A 12165-nucleotide genomic window follows, 5' to 3' on the forward strand; every position below is an offset into this window, starting at 1 on the left:
CCATCTTGGTGAAGGAGTTGAGCTGAGGGCACCTTTACCAGCTCCGTGGGCGACTCCTTTGTGCCATGCACAAAATGTCCAGCTAAGTGGCAGTCTTGATGTGGGGTATGGACCTCCAGTCCAGCTGTGATGCCCAGGCCTGCCTGTAGGCCTCCACTCACGGGCTCTTGGCCTCTCTGGGCATTGGGTCTCTGTGTGTAAGCTCGGGGCCACTATCCACACACCTGGGATCTGATCTGAAGCCTAGGCCTCTTTTTGTGACATCTGGGTCATCAGTGGGTTCTAGGCCTCTGTTTATAACTGTCACTCAAGTTTTTCCTGACTGTGACCCACGTAAGATGTATATTTTATTTTTTTAAAGATTTATTTATTCATTTTAGAACAAGAGCGAGCGTGAGTGGGGGAGGGGCAAAGGGAGAGGGAGAGAGAGAATCTCCAGCAGACTCCCCTCTCAGTGGGGAGCCCGATGCAGGGCTTGATCCCGCAACCCTGAGATCATGACCCGAGCTGAAGCCAAGACTCAGACGCTGGGGCACCTGGGTGGCTCAGTTGGTTAAGCGTCTGCCTTCGGCTCAGGTCATGATCCCAGGGTCCTAGGATCGAGCCCCACATCAGGCTCCCTGCTCCGTGGGGAAGCCTACTTCTCCGTCTGCCTGCTGCTCCTCCTGCTTGTGCCATCTGTCAAATAAATAAAATCTAAAAAAAAAAAAAAAAAAAGGAGTCGGCTGCTTACCTGGCCGAGCCACCCAGGCACTCCAAGATGTATATTTTATAAAACAGCACACACGTGTGCACATGCGTGTGTGCACACACACACTCACATAACCAGAGCAGTGAGTGTCATGAAACGATAGTCAGCCTTACTACAGGGGACGTGCTCTGATAGGTTTCTCCTCTTCTAGTTTTAAGTCTCTTTAAAATAAAGGGGTGGTTGAGACCCATAAAATTTATTCTTGATTTCACTACCCCAAGGGGTCACAGGCTACGGTTTGAGACACTGACGTCTAAGGCCTGGGCCAGGACAGACCCCTGTCTGTAGGGTGAGGGCCTCTGCTGGGGTTCTCGCCATAGGGCCGGTCCTCCCTTTAGGGCCTCAGGCCTCCTCTCTCTTTCCTGCGGGTTCAGCCTGCACCTGCCTCTGACCCTCGTCTTGCTGGTGCCCCTCTGGTTGCCATGTTCTCTCCAGGGACACCGAATTCAGACCCCTGGGAGCCCTCTGACATGGTGCCTCACTCCCACCCCTCTCGGGGCCAAGGAAGCAGGGAGCAGAACAGGTCGGGGGCAGAGGGAGTACTCAGGCTGTGTGGCCCAAGGCAGCTCCCAGGACATCGGGTGGCAACCACAGAACTGAGCTGTGTTCAATAAATCATGGAGGCTAGGCCCTGGGGGAGGGGGAGACCAGCAGGGAAGGGGGGCCATGGATAAATAATTCATTAAACAAATAAACAAGGAGCCTGCGAGAGGGAGGACTGGGCACATGTGTCTGCGGGGGAGGCCGCCGCCTGTTCCAGACATGAAATATTCACAGGCTCCGCACCTCGCCCAGGGCCCATGTGCGCGCCCCAGAGCTGGCAGGCTGTCGCCACGGCCCCGACCTGGAGACCTAGGTGCTGAGAGGAGGGCGATGCGTGTGTGTGCTGACTCTTGAGAGCCTGTGGTCGGCATGGCCGTGCGATGCGCGAGGTCCTGAGCTGACGTGGAGTCGCGCACACGCCTGCCGACAGGGAACACCGCAGCACAAACCTCTGTGTGGTCCAGGACATAGGAGACCAGGGCGCGGGGCTCGGCGAGCTGCTCGGGGTATAAGCACGTCCGATCCTAGTCACGGCCTGGTCCCTCTGATGGGCCCCACAAGCTGCACGGCCTGAAGTGGGGAGGCATGTCCGGGGTGTTGTGAGAGGTGTGTGGGGTCCCCTGAATGTGCTTCGAGAAAAGCTGAGAGGGAGGTAGTGTGGCTTCTTGGGTTTGAGTGCCAGGTCCAGCGCTTATTGGCTCTTCTAGTCACCTAACTTCCGACAGCTTCCTCCTCTGTAAAGCAGGGAAAAGAATACCCTTCCTCCAGGGGTTGCTTGTGATGAGATTAGGACCCAGGCCTGGGGAGCACTTAGCACAGCGCTTGGGACCCATGGGGCGCTTGATTCATGGGGGGCCTCATCGCCATTAGTTTTATCCATGTATTTGGTTTTAAAAAGACTCTAAGGGGCGCCTGGGTGGCTCAGTCCTTAAGCCTCTGCCTTCAGCTCAGGGCGTGATCCCAGAGTCCTGGGTTGGACCCCCACATCGGGCTCTGTGCTGGGAGCCTGCTTCTTCCTCTCCCACTCCCCCTGCTTGTGTTCTCTCTCTCGCTGGCTATCTCTCTCTCTCTGTCAAATAAATGAATAAAATCTTTAAAAAAAAAGTTAAAAAAAATAAAAAATAAAAAGACTGTAAGTAATCTCCACACCCACTGTGGGGCTCGAACTCATGACCACGTCACAGGCTCCACCTCCACCTCCACTGGCAGAGCCAGCCGAGCCAGCCGGGCGCCCCTCATCACCATTGTTTTTATTTTTTTCAAAGTTTATTTATTTACTTATTTGAGAGAAAGAGGACAAGCAGGGGGAGCAGCCGGCAGAAGGAGAAGCAGGCTCCCTGCTGAGCAGGGAAACCGATGCAGGACTCGATCCCAGGACCCTGGGATCATGACCCGAGATGAAGGCAGATGCTCAACTGACTAAGCCACCCAGGCGCCCCCATCAGCATTATTATTACGGGATTCCCTCCTGAGGTCTGCCCACTGAGAGGAGCCCTGGGCTCTCTTTTCCATTCCTTCCCCCGCTCTCCAAGCTTCTCTAAACTCTGTCACAGTGGCAGAGCTGGCCCAGGGCTTGCGGAGTGGGATGGGGCAGAAAACAATTCGATGGAATCAGGGGCAGGGGAAGCTTCAGCCCCATCCTTGGAAGTCCCCATCCTTGATAGTGTGGAAGGAGGGGTCCCTGACCTTCTCCTCAGACTGCAGAGCCTCTTCTTAACCCCTAAAACTCTGTCTAGATCTAGACTCTCTTCTCTTTACTGCCATCAAAGTGGAGCTTGCCAGCAAGCGGCTTCAAGGCGAGGGAACTGGGCAGAGATCTCCGAGTAGCCTCACTGCCCCCCAGCTGGCCCCACCCCCATCACCAGAACTCCAGCCTCCACCTTCCACCTGGCCTGGCCGTTGAGAGGATCCCTGGGGGAGATGGTTATGTCTGGGCGAGACCCAGAGAAGCGGCTCCCTAGAGTGGGTGGGGGAATCCGGGCTGGAGAGAGCCTCGGAGGGCTGGGGTGGAGTACCGGGCCTCCTAGTAGGCTCCAGCGTTCCCAGCCCTCTGGAGTCCCGTAGAAAGGATCTGCTCCCTGCAGGAGAGAGCCAGCAGACAGGTCTGAGCTGGCCTGCTCCTCTGCAGACAGAACAGGTTGGGGGAGGGGGCCTGAGATCTCGGTGGGGAGTGGTGGCTGTAACCCCCATGTCTCCTCTGGGGAGCCAGGGCCAGGGGGGACTACAGTGAGGGCACACCCTACCACAGCCCCTTTGCCTCCCTTGGCCAGCCGCTACCAAATGGGGAGCCAAGAGTCTGGGCCCCCGGAGTGTGGAGACGGTGCCTGCCCACCCCTTCCCAAACAGCCAACATCGGTTCTCTCTACTCCCCTCCCCTGGGCTGGGCAGGTCCAGGCTAATCTGCACGAGAGCTTCGTGGCAAACATTGATCTGTAATAAAACCACAATGTGTGTTCAGGAGAAGGGATTCCAGACACAGAGAGATCCAGACAACACACGTACACACTTGCACACATAGATACAGATGCAAGACATACAGGTCTGGGAGGGCAGACACCGGCAGTCCGGAAAACACCCCTGAGCACGGGCCCACACTGCGTCGCACACATAGGCATTACTAGTTCTGCACATCCCCTCCCTGCCTTTAACTTTGTCCTTCAAACCCAGGTCTCCTCGGACAGCCTATTTCCCCACAGCACTTTATACGTAGCTCTGTAGTCGCATTTGCACTTGGCATTATAATTATTTGTCGGCCAGTTTGCCTTCCTGAGCAATCTGAAGATTCCTGAAGGGAAAGGATCTTGTCTGATGCAAGTGTATACCCCAGCCTGCGGTCTCAGTAGGAGCAGGTAGGGCAATGCACAAGTAACTGTGGGGCTGATGCATGAGGAGGAAGTGGGCTCAGACGGGGACACCTGTGTCTAGAGTGCCTCCGCGGCACACAGGATAACCAAGGCCTGCTGCCCATGCCTCTGGCCCTGCCTGCTGGTCTCCTGGCCCCCGACCCCACTACCTCTCAGCTTCTTCAAAGGCCCCCCCTCTTGGTTCTGTGGGAGACCATGAATCTGAGCTCCACCTGAGGCTGGCAGGCAAGCTAAGGGTTAATGACACCTCATTAGGATTTAATTGGAGGAAGGAAGCTGGCCTGGCACCAGACAGGTGGGCAGGCCTGCCCCTCGCTGGAAGCAGGCATCGCTCCTTCCAGCACCCTGCCGGGCCTGTGGGTGATTTGGCCCTGGAGACCCTCAACCCAGCACGGGGCACCTCCCCCCACGGTTTGCTTTGCCAGTTTAGTCTCTAGACAGTACAGACCAGCCCTCCCCATCTGTCAACAAACATCCAGAGGCAGAGGCAGACTCCCTCCTGCTTTAGCTAGGCTGCGCCTGCTCCCGCTGGAGGAGACACCAGAGGCTAAAAGAGGGGTAGGGTAGGGAACAGGAAAAGGAGAGATAAATTATGGAGCTGCTAAGGGATAAAGTCGGGATACAGACAAGCGACAGGGCTGGGGATGTGATGTCTGCTCAATTTGACCTTAAATGAAGAGAATGCAAATGAGACGCAGACGATTCGCAGATACGCATAAGACCCGGAGGATCTCAGATTAGCATTCCGTGCGGCGGCTCCGCACCCAGGACCCCAACGCTGTTGCCAGTACTCCTCCCCCAACCTTCCTGGGGTAAGTGGCACTGACCATTACTTGGAGTGAGGAAAGGGATCTCGAGAATGATAGGAGCTTGGTTGGGCTAGGGCTGCCGGACCTGGGAAACTGAGCTCCACGCCGGTCTCCCCGCCCCCAACCCAGTCACCCAAGCTGCCGCTGGAGCTCAAGAAACGACCACTCTCCAGGTTACGGTCGGACGCACCGTCGGTTGCTATGGGGACCCCCTCCCCACGTCCAGGCCTGAACCAATGGGCATCACCGCTGATGACCTCATGCCCCAGGCCCCGGGATTCAATTGGCTCTTTGGAAGCCAGAGTGCCCCTCTCCAACTGCGTCACCGTTGGGAATCCCCCGACGACCCCAGCTGCTGTGGCCTGCTGAAAGAAGGGCGAGCTGGGAGCTCACAATTTGATGAATGAACGAATAAGCAGAGGAAGGAAAGAACTACTGGAAGAGAAGAAAAGAGAGAGGGGTCACATAAGAAGATCAAAGCTTCAGGGTTTAGCTTACAGGGAAAGAGGGTGATTGGCAACCCCGCAAATTGTGGAGCAGAACCCAGGTCGCGGGTGTTCTAGGCTCTTGGAAAGACGAGACAGAGTGAGGCAAAGATGACCAGTTTTCGCATCTGCTGGGGAGAGACTAGGGCGGGCCCAGCGAACTGAGGGCCCTACCCTGGGCCGTCCAGCGCCGCCGAGTTTAGGGGATATCAGTGACGCCCCAAAACTCACAGGCCCGCCCAGCCTCCTGGAACCGCGCCCCGGATCGCGCCTCGAGGCCTTCTCATGGGTCGGGCCCAGTCGCGGAAGGCCGCCCAGCACCTTCAGCCCGCCTCGGCCCCGGGAGAGGACCTGGCCCTTTGGGGGGGGGGGGGCCGGGGCTGTCCCGACTGAACGCGCAGGGCCAGGTGTGAGGAAAGGGCGGGTGGGCCAGCGTTTGCGACCCAGGGAGCGGGCGAGGGCGCGTGTCCGAGGGCGGGGCAGCCGCCCGCGGCCCGCGCCTCCCGCACCCGCCGGCTCCGCACACCGGGCAGCGAGCGCGCCCCGCTGGGTGGGCGAGGGGGGTGTGGGGCCGCGGGCCGCAGGGTGAGACCCCCACCGTCGTCAGTGGAAGCCAGGGGCTCGTCACCAGTCGCCCCCGCGCGCCCCGCCTACTGGGGGGGGGGGAGGCAGCAGTGCCCTCGGTTCCCACGGCGACACACGGACCCCCTCCTGGATGACAGGGGAGACGCGACTCGAACCCAGGACCGGAAGGCCGAGCCGCGGCTCACCCTCCAGCTCAGAGGCCACCCGCTCGTCGCCCCAGCCCTGTGCGGTTGGCGGAAGAGAGTGGTGGGGCCGAGGGCGCGGACGCGCGAACACGCAGGCACGTGCGCTCCAGACGCGGCGTTTTCTGCACGGGGCCTCGAACCCGGGAAGGGGTCGACCGGCGTCTGCTCCGCCCGCGGGGCAGAGCAGTGCAATGAGCGAGAGCGAGCGGGGTCTGACCGGGGTGTGAAGGCGTGGGGGAGGGGCCGGCGATTTCCAGAGTTCCGGCGTCTGTCAGTCTCCCGCCCCCCCCCCCCCCGGCGCCCCCAGCCCCGCGTGTTCACACGCCGCCTCTCGCTGCCGCAGCCGGGCCGAGCTAATCAGCACAACATCCACCTATCGATCGCTGGCTCGGTGCCAGGCCGGCCGGCACAGTGCCAGCGGAGGCTGCGGGGCACCGGGGCGGGTGGATGACAGCTGCGGGGGAAGGGGCACCCCTCACCCCGGCTCCACCCAGGACACCGTTCAGAAAGAGGGCTCTAGTTCGGCTTGGGGGGGAATCATAGCCTCGCCTGCCAGAGGTGGGAGAGACAGTGCGGGGCTGAGAGCAAAGGGGGCCCTCCCTCCTCGGCCCCACCCCCTCCTCCTTATAAAAGCGAAGAACAAAGAAGCCGCTGGGGAAGGAGGCTTTGATCTGACCCCACCTTCTCAGTTCTAGGCCAGGCACCGCCCAGACTGCCCTTGGGGAGGGGGAAGGATGCCCAGCTCTCAGGGACCCAGGCATTCTGAAACTCGGTGCTGTCTCTCTAGCAGTCCTGGCTTTTGCCCCAACGCGCTGCTTAGTACTACCATGGCTTGGGCAGTGCCCCAAGTGGGTGGGCTATCGGGGGCATCTGCCCCCTCCCCAGCACAGAAAGCCAGCTAGGGAGGTGGGAGAGGGTGCCAAGCTCTACAGCTGCCACTGGCACCCACCCCACACTGCCCAGAGGGGTGCCCACGGAGGCCTGGAATAGATGGCCTGGGCACAGCTGGTATGGAGGTCAGGCCAAGTGAAGCTGAGAGCAGAGGCCGCAGGGAGTCCGGGTGTCAAGGAAGGAGCCAGAGGGTGCTAGATGGGGGAGAGCAATCAAAAGTTGGGTGGTTTATTGAGGGTTTGGTCCAGACACTTATAAAAATACAAACTGGCATGATACTCAACCTCATAGCAAGTCCGTCTTCACAGAAGACAAGTGAGTGACCCCCAGGGGAGGGGAAAATGCTGCCCCGGGGAAGAGGCCCACAGGGTACTGGGCACAGATGACAGGCCTGGACTTCCTCCTTGCCCTGGTCTGCCAATCTACCTGTTCCCAGGTCTTCGGTCTTGGCCCCAACAGACTCAAGGATTCAATCCTGCCAAATCCCAGTCTTTCTGGGGGGACAGGATGAGAAGGTCAAAGCAGCTGACAGAGACCCTATGTTCGTCTTGCCTGGGCTCCAGGGTGCCCAGGGCTGTGTGCAGCTCCCCTGCAGCTCCTCTTCAGCCTGTGATAAGGGGCCAGCCCCTGGAAGGGTCACCTCAGACCCTCTGACCTCCCGGTCACTCTTCCATTGGTCTGGCTGGCTTGACGCTGCCAGCTGGAGAGGCAGGGGCCCCTCCTCCAGGGAGTCTTGGGAGAGCTCTCGCTCCTGGGGGTAGCAGGAGGGGTCTGCTTGGCTCAGAGAACTCGCAGGAGACGCAGAATTGGGAGCAGCAACAGCAGCAAGAGACAGAGGGGGCTGAGGGCGCCTCCCCCTTGCCACCCTGATGTGCCGCTCTCTCCAGGGCTTCCAACGGGGTGGGCTGACTCCGACCCTGCGAGGGAGGGGCAGCACTGAGGGACCGTCCCCTTCAGCAGCCTCCTTCCTGCCCTGCGCCTGGGCTCTTCACTCGCAGCCCAGTTCAGCTGAGGCTTTGAGGGATACTGCCCTGGAGATGCCATTTCCTTGGCCCAGCATAAAGGGGTACGGTGGAAGCCCCCGCAAAGATAAATGGGGGAGCAGAGGCCACAGCTGAAAACCCCACCTGGACCCCTCAGGGTTTGATGCTCCAAGACTCGCCCCCACTTCCCTCACTCCAAGGGCCCCACATTCGCCAGAAGGGTTGCTTCCCGCACCCCAACCCACTTACTGCTCTCCTTGCAGCAGACAGACACCTGGAGCCTCAAGCACTTGCCAGAACTCTCCGGAGTTGGTACCCGCTGGGTGGTGGGAAATTGGGAGGAAGAAGTTAGCACAGGCTAGTTTGCACGCCTGATTCCTTCAGACCTTCCGCTTTGTCTCCTCTCCAGTTCCCTGGAAAGCTTCGCCTTACTTTTGGTCCACACCCCGGCGCCAGGCCCCAGCCGTGCCCTCCATCATGTCCCCTTTCCCGGCTCCTCTTGCTTTCTCCTCCTCTCTGCAGACTCCCCTAGATGTCTCCCTACTCAGTATTAGACCCAGGTCCCCCACCTTCATTCCCAGACCCCTCCCTTCCCCACACCTCAGGCTCTCTGCCTAGACCGTGGCAATGGTAGGGTGCCCCATCCCCCCGACAGGCAGTGTGCCCCCCTCACTCACAGATGTAGTAGTAGGTCTCTCCAGGCAAGAACTCAAAGCCAAGCGAGAAGGGTGTGAAGCGCTGAATCTTCTCAGAGAATCGAACAGGGCCGAAGGGAGCGAAGGGGAGCGCACACTCCCAGCGCTTGAAGGCACCTGGCCCCTGGGCCTGGCAGGCCTCATAGCCTGGCCGGTCCACCATATACAAAGCGAACGTCTCGGGGCCGTCAGGGGGCCCGGGCCCCTCATAGTGCGGGCAGAAGATGTCTAGGTAATCGTTGAGGTCCAGCTCCACCAGGCCGTCTCCTCCCAGCAGCCTGCAGGCATAGGCAGGTGCAGGCTGAAGGGGCGCGGGGCAGCTCACGGGGTGGGCTCGGTGGTCCCCGCCGGCCTCTCCCCCACCCACCGGAGAGGGAGCAGCTCAGCAAGGCCTGAGGTTCCCAACCTGACAACTCTTGAGAGACAGAGTCAAGAGATGGGGGGGGGGGGACCGATTTGCAGGTATTGAGAGGTGAAGGGACTGTGGTGCCCATAACCTCATGGCTCGAGCCTGAGACGGTCACTCGCCACACCCTACACTTTCAGGCTGGAGCTGCCAGCAACTCTCCAGCCCCAGTGCCCCACAGAGGGCCTGGCATAACACTGTACTCGGTAAACGTCAGGTGTATGGCTGCCCGAAGAAGCCGGGGCACAGACACGAGGATACAAATCTGGGCCGGCAGTGCAGGCACGGCCTCAGAGATGTATGGCCTCAGAGACGGACGCCGGGAACAGTGTCCCCATCAGCACAGGCAGAGAGAGGAAGACTGCTTTCTAGATCTCAATGCAATGGAGAAGAATGTCACAGGAAAGAAAGAAAGAAAGAAAGAAAGAAAGAAAGAAAGAAAGAAAGAAAGAAAAGAAAGAAAGAAAGAAAGAAAGAGAGGGGGGGGAGGGAGGGAGGGAGGGAGGGAGGGAGAAAGAAAGAAAGAAAGAAAGAAAGAAAGAAAGAAAGAAAGAAAAAAGAAAGGGGGGAAGGGGGAGGAAGGCAGGAAGGCAGGAAGAAGGAAGGAAGAAGGAAGGAAGAAGGAAGGAAGGAGGAAGGAAGGAGGAAGGAAGGAAGGAAGGAAGGAAGAAGGAAGGAAGAAGGAGGAGGGAGGAAGGAAGGAAGGAAGGAAGGAAGGAAGGAAGGAAGGAAGGAAGGAGGAAGGAAGAAGGAGGAGGGAGGAAGGGAGGGAGGGAGGAAGGCAGGAAGGAAAGAAAGGAAGGGAGAAAGGAAGGCAGGAAGAGGGAGGGAGTGGATGCGGGGAGGCCCCTCCAGATATCAACTCATCTTTGGCCTACTCAGGACTCCCTTCCTTACCTCTTGGGAGCTGCCTGTGGGAGCCAGGACAGGCGGGAAGGGCTGGGACAGGCTGCCCCCACAGCATTATACACCGTGAACCACCTTCCCCCTTCCCTACCATACACACAGTCCAGAGCAACGTATGAAAGGCCTCTAACTATCCCTCAGTGGGTGGTCTAAGGACCACCTGCATTTGGAGTTCTGATCAGAAATGAAGATTCCTGGGGCACCTGGGTGGCGCAGTCGTTAAGCGTCTGCCTTGGGCTCAGGGCGTGATCCCAGAGTCCTGGAATCGAGCCCCACGTCGGGCTCCCTGCTCTGCTGGGAGCCTGCTTCTCCCTCATCCACTCCTCCTGCTTGTGTTCCCTCTCTCGCTGGCTGTCTCTCCCTCTGTCAAATAAATAAATGAATAAAAATCTTAAAAAAATTTAAAAAATGCAGATTCCTGGATTCAGCTCAGAGCCACTTGAACACAAGCTGGGCCTTGGTATGATTGTTAGGTAGCATCCCCAGCGCCTGGAAAAGTGTCCTGCCCAAACGCTCAATAAATATTTGCAGAATGAATGAATGAGCCAGAAACCTGAGGGTTGGGGGCTAGGAACCTGAATTTCTAACAAGTTCTCCAAGTGATTCAGAGGCACTGGTCTGGAACAGAGAGAGCGCTTCGGAATTAGGAGGACAATAGCTGTTATCACGTGGTGCTGGCATTGTAATGACCTGTCCTGATGCCTGCCCTCCCTGGGGGTCTCTGGGCTCCCAGAGGCCAGAGCTGAGGTCTTATCTCTCTATATCCAGCATCCTAGCACACGTCCTGCGTAACAAATGTTGGTGAGTGAGCAAATGAACAGAGTCACAGATTGTCTCAAGTAAAAAATCAGAAAGGCAAACAGATGGAGAAAGCAGAGAGAGACAGGGAGAACTGGGGAGGAAAATGAAAACAGTCAAAAACACTGAGGTTCAAAGGCTCGGGAGAAAAATAATAATTTGTATCTGTACAGCCTGCACCTCTTTCACACACATGACCTCGGTCAGCCCGCTGATTTCCCAGGGTACCAGGTGTTATTAGCCCATTTTACAGATGAGATAACTGAGGTTAGGGAGTCAAACGACTTGCCCGAAGGTGATTCAGCGGGAAGGGCAGGGCCGAGACTGGACAGAAATAGAAGGACCCAGAACGACGGAGATGAACGCAGAGATAGTGAATGAGGCCAAGCGAGCAGGGGAGTAAACCACGCTCTTTCACAAGAGTAGAGCCCCCTGCCTCCCTCTCCAGACCGCCCTCCCAAGCTCCGGCCAGAGGAGAGGGGGAACAGCGGGAGAGAAGGGAGAAGCGAGGGGGCGGGGCTCGGAGCGCAGACCCGGGGGCCCCCCAGCTCCGGGCTCCGAGATCCCACCGTCAGCCTTCGGAGCTGGGGTCCTCCGCCCGCCCCCCAACACGTGCGGGCGGGGGGAGCCCTGAGCGCGCCTCGCCCCTCCCCTCCCCCTCCCCCGCCGGCTCAAACAAAGGAGACCCAGCGCGCGGCCGGGTCCAGGCGGCGCCGCGCACGGAGCGAGAGTGGGGCGCGCGCCCGGCCCGGGAGCGCGCAGGCCCGGGCCGCGGTCGGCCGGGTTCGGCCCGGCTACCTGGGGTTACTGGAGTTCCAGTAGACAGCGTGGCGGAGGCCGGAGCCCCCTCGCAGCGGGGAGCTGAGGAGCGCGGCCCAGAGGACAGTCCGCAGCAGGGGCAGCAGCCGCATCGCCCCCGGGGTCCGCTCTGGTCTGGTCCGGCCGGTCCCGGCCCGCTTCGCTGCCGCGGCGAGAAAGGTACAAAGTGGAGGTGGGGGGGGGCGGTGCGGAACTGGGGGTGGGGTGCAGACACTCGCAGGCCACGCCTCCGGGTAACTTTCCGCCAATGGGAGCGCACCCCCGCCTCCCCACTCGGAGAGGCAACTCCTGTTAACCCTCTGTGCGCCGAGGCGCGCGCCAGGGTCGCCAAGCTCCCACCGGGGCGGCACCGTGTCGGGAGGCGGCGGGAGGGGCGACGCAGTCCACTGTCTGGGAGTTCGTTTTAGGGAGGTCGCGTCTTTCGTGTCTGCGTTAGTACCGGGTA

General features: G+C 59.4%; 1 protein-coding gene across 1 annotated transcript; it reads right to left on the bottom strand.

The window, feature by feature from the left end:
• Positions 1 to 7218: 7218 nt before the first annotated feature.
• EFNA4 (ephrin A4) lies at positions 7219 to 11875 on the bottom strand. The gene is made up of 4 exons (XM_057315042.1): positions 11700 to 11875; positions 8775 to 9069; positions 8346 to 8415; positions 7219 to 8030 (listed from the first exon to the last, which is right to left on the bottom strand). The coding sequence occupies exons 1-4, from the start codon at positions 11810 to 11812 to the stop codon at positions 7894 to 7896; spliced, it is 615 nt and encodes a 204-aa protein (XP_057171025.1). The 5' UTR covers positions 11813 to 11875; the 3' UTR covers positions 7219 to 7893.
• Between the last annotated feature and the right edge of the window lie 290 nt (positions 11876 to 12165).

The sequence above is a fragment of the Ursus arctos genome, unplaced genomic scaffold (genome assembly GCF_023065955.2).
Source record: "Ursus arctos isolate Adak ecotype North America unplaced genomic scaffold, UrsArc2.0 scaffold_2, whole genome shotgun sequence".
In the NCBI taxonomy this organism is placed as follows: domain Eukaryota; kingdom Metazoa; phylum Chordata; class Mammalia; order Carnivora; family Ursidae; genus Ursus; species Ursus arctos.

What these genes read in the sequence shown, in the direction of transcription:
- EFNA4 (XM_057315042.1), bottom strand. Translation starts at nt 11,812, where the DNA reads ATGCGGCTGCTGCCCCTGCTGCGGACTGTCCTCTGGGCCGCGCTCCTC. An exon ending in TGGAACTCCAGTAACCCCAG is followed by an intron (nt 9,070 to 11,699) that starts GTAGCCGGGCCG and finishes CTATGCCTGCAG; the next exon opens with GCTGCTGGGAGGAGACGGCC. An exon ending in TGTCTGCTGCAAGGAGAGCA is followed by an intron (nt 8,031 to 8,345) that starts GTAAGTGGGTTG and finishes CCTCCCTCGCAG; the next exon opens with GGTCGGAGTCAGCCCACCCC.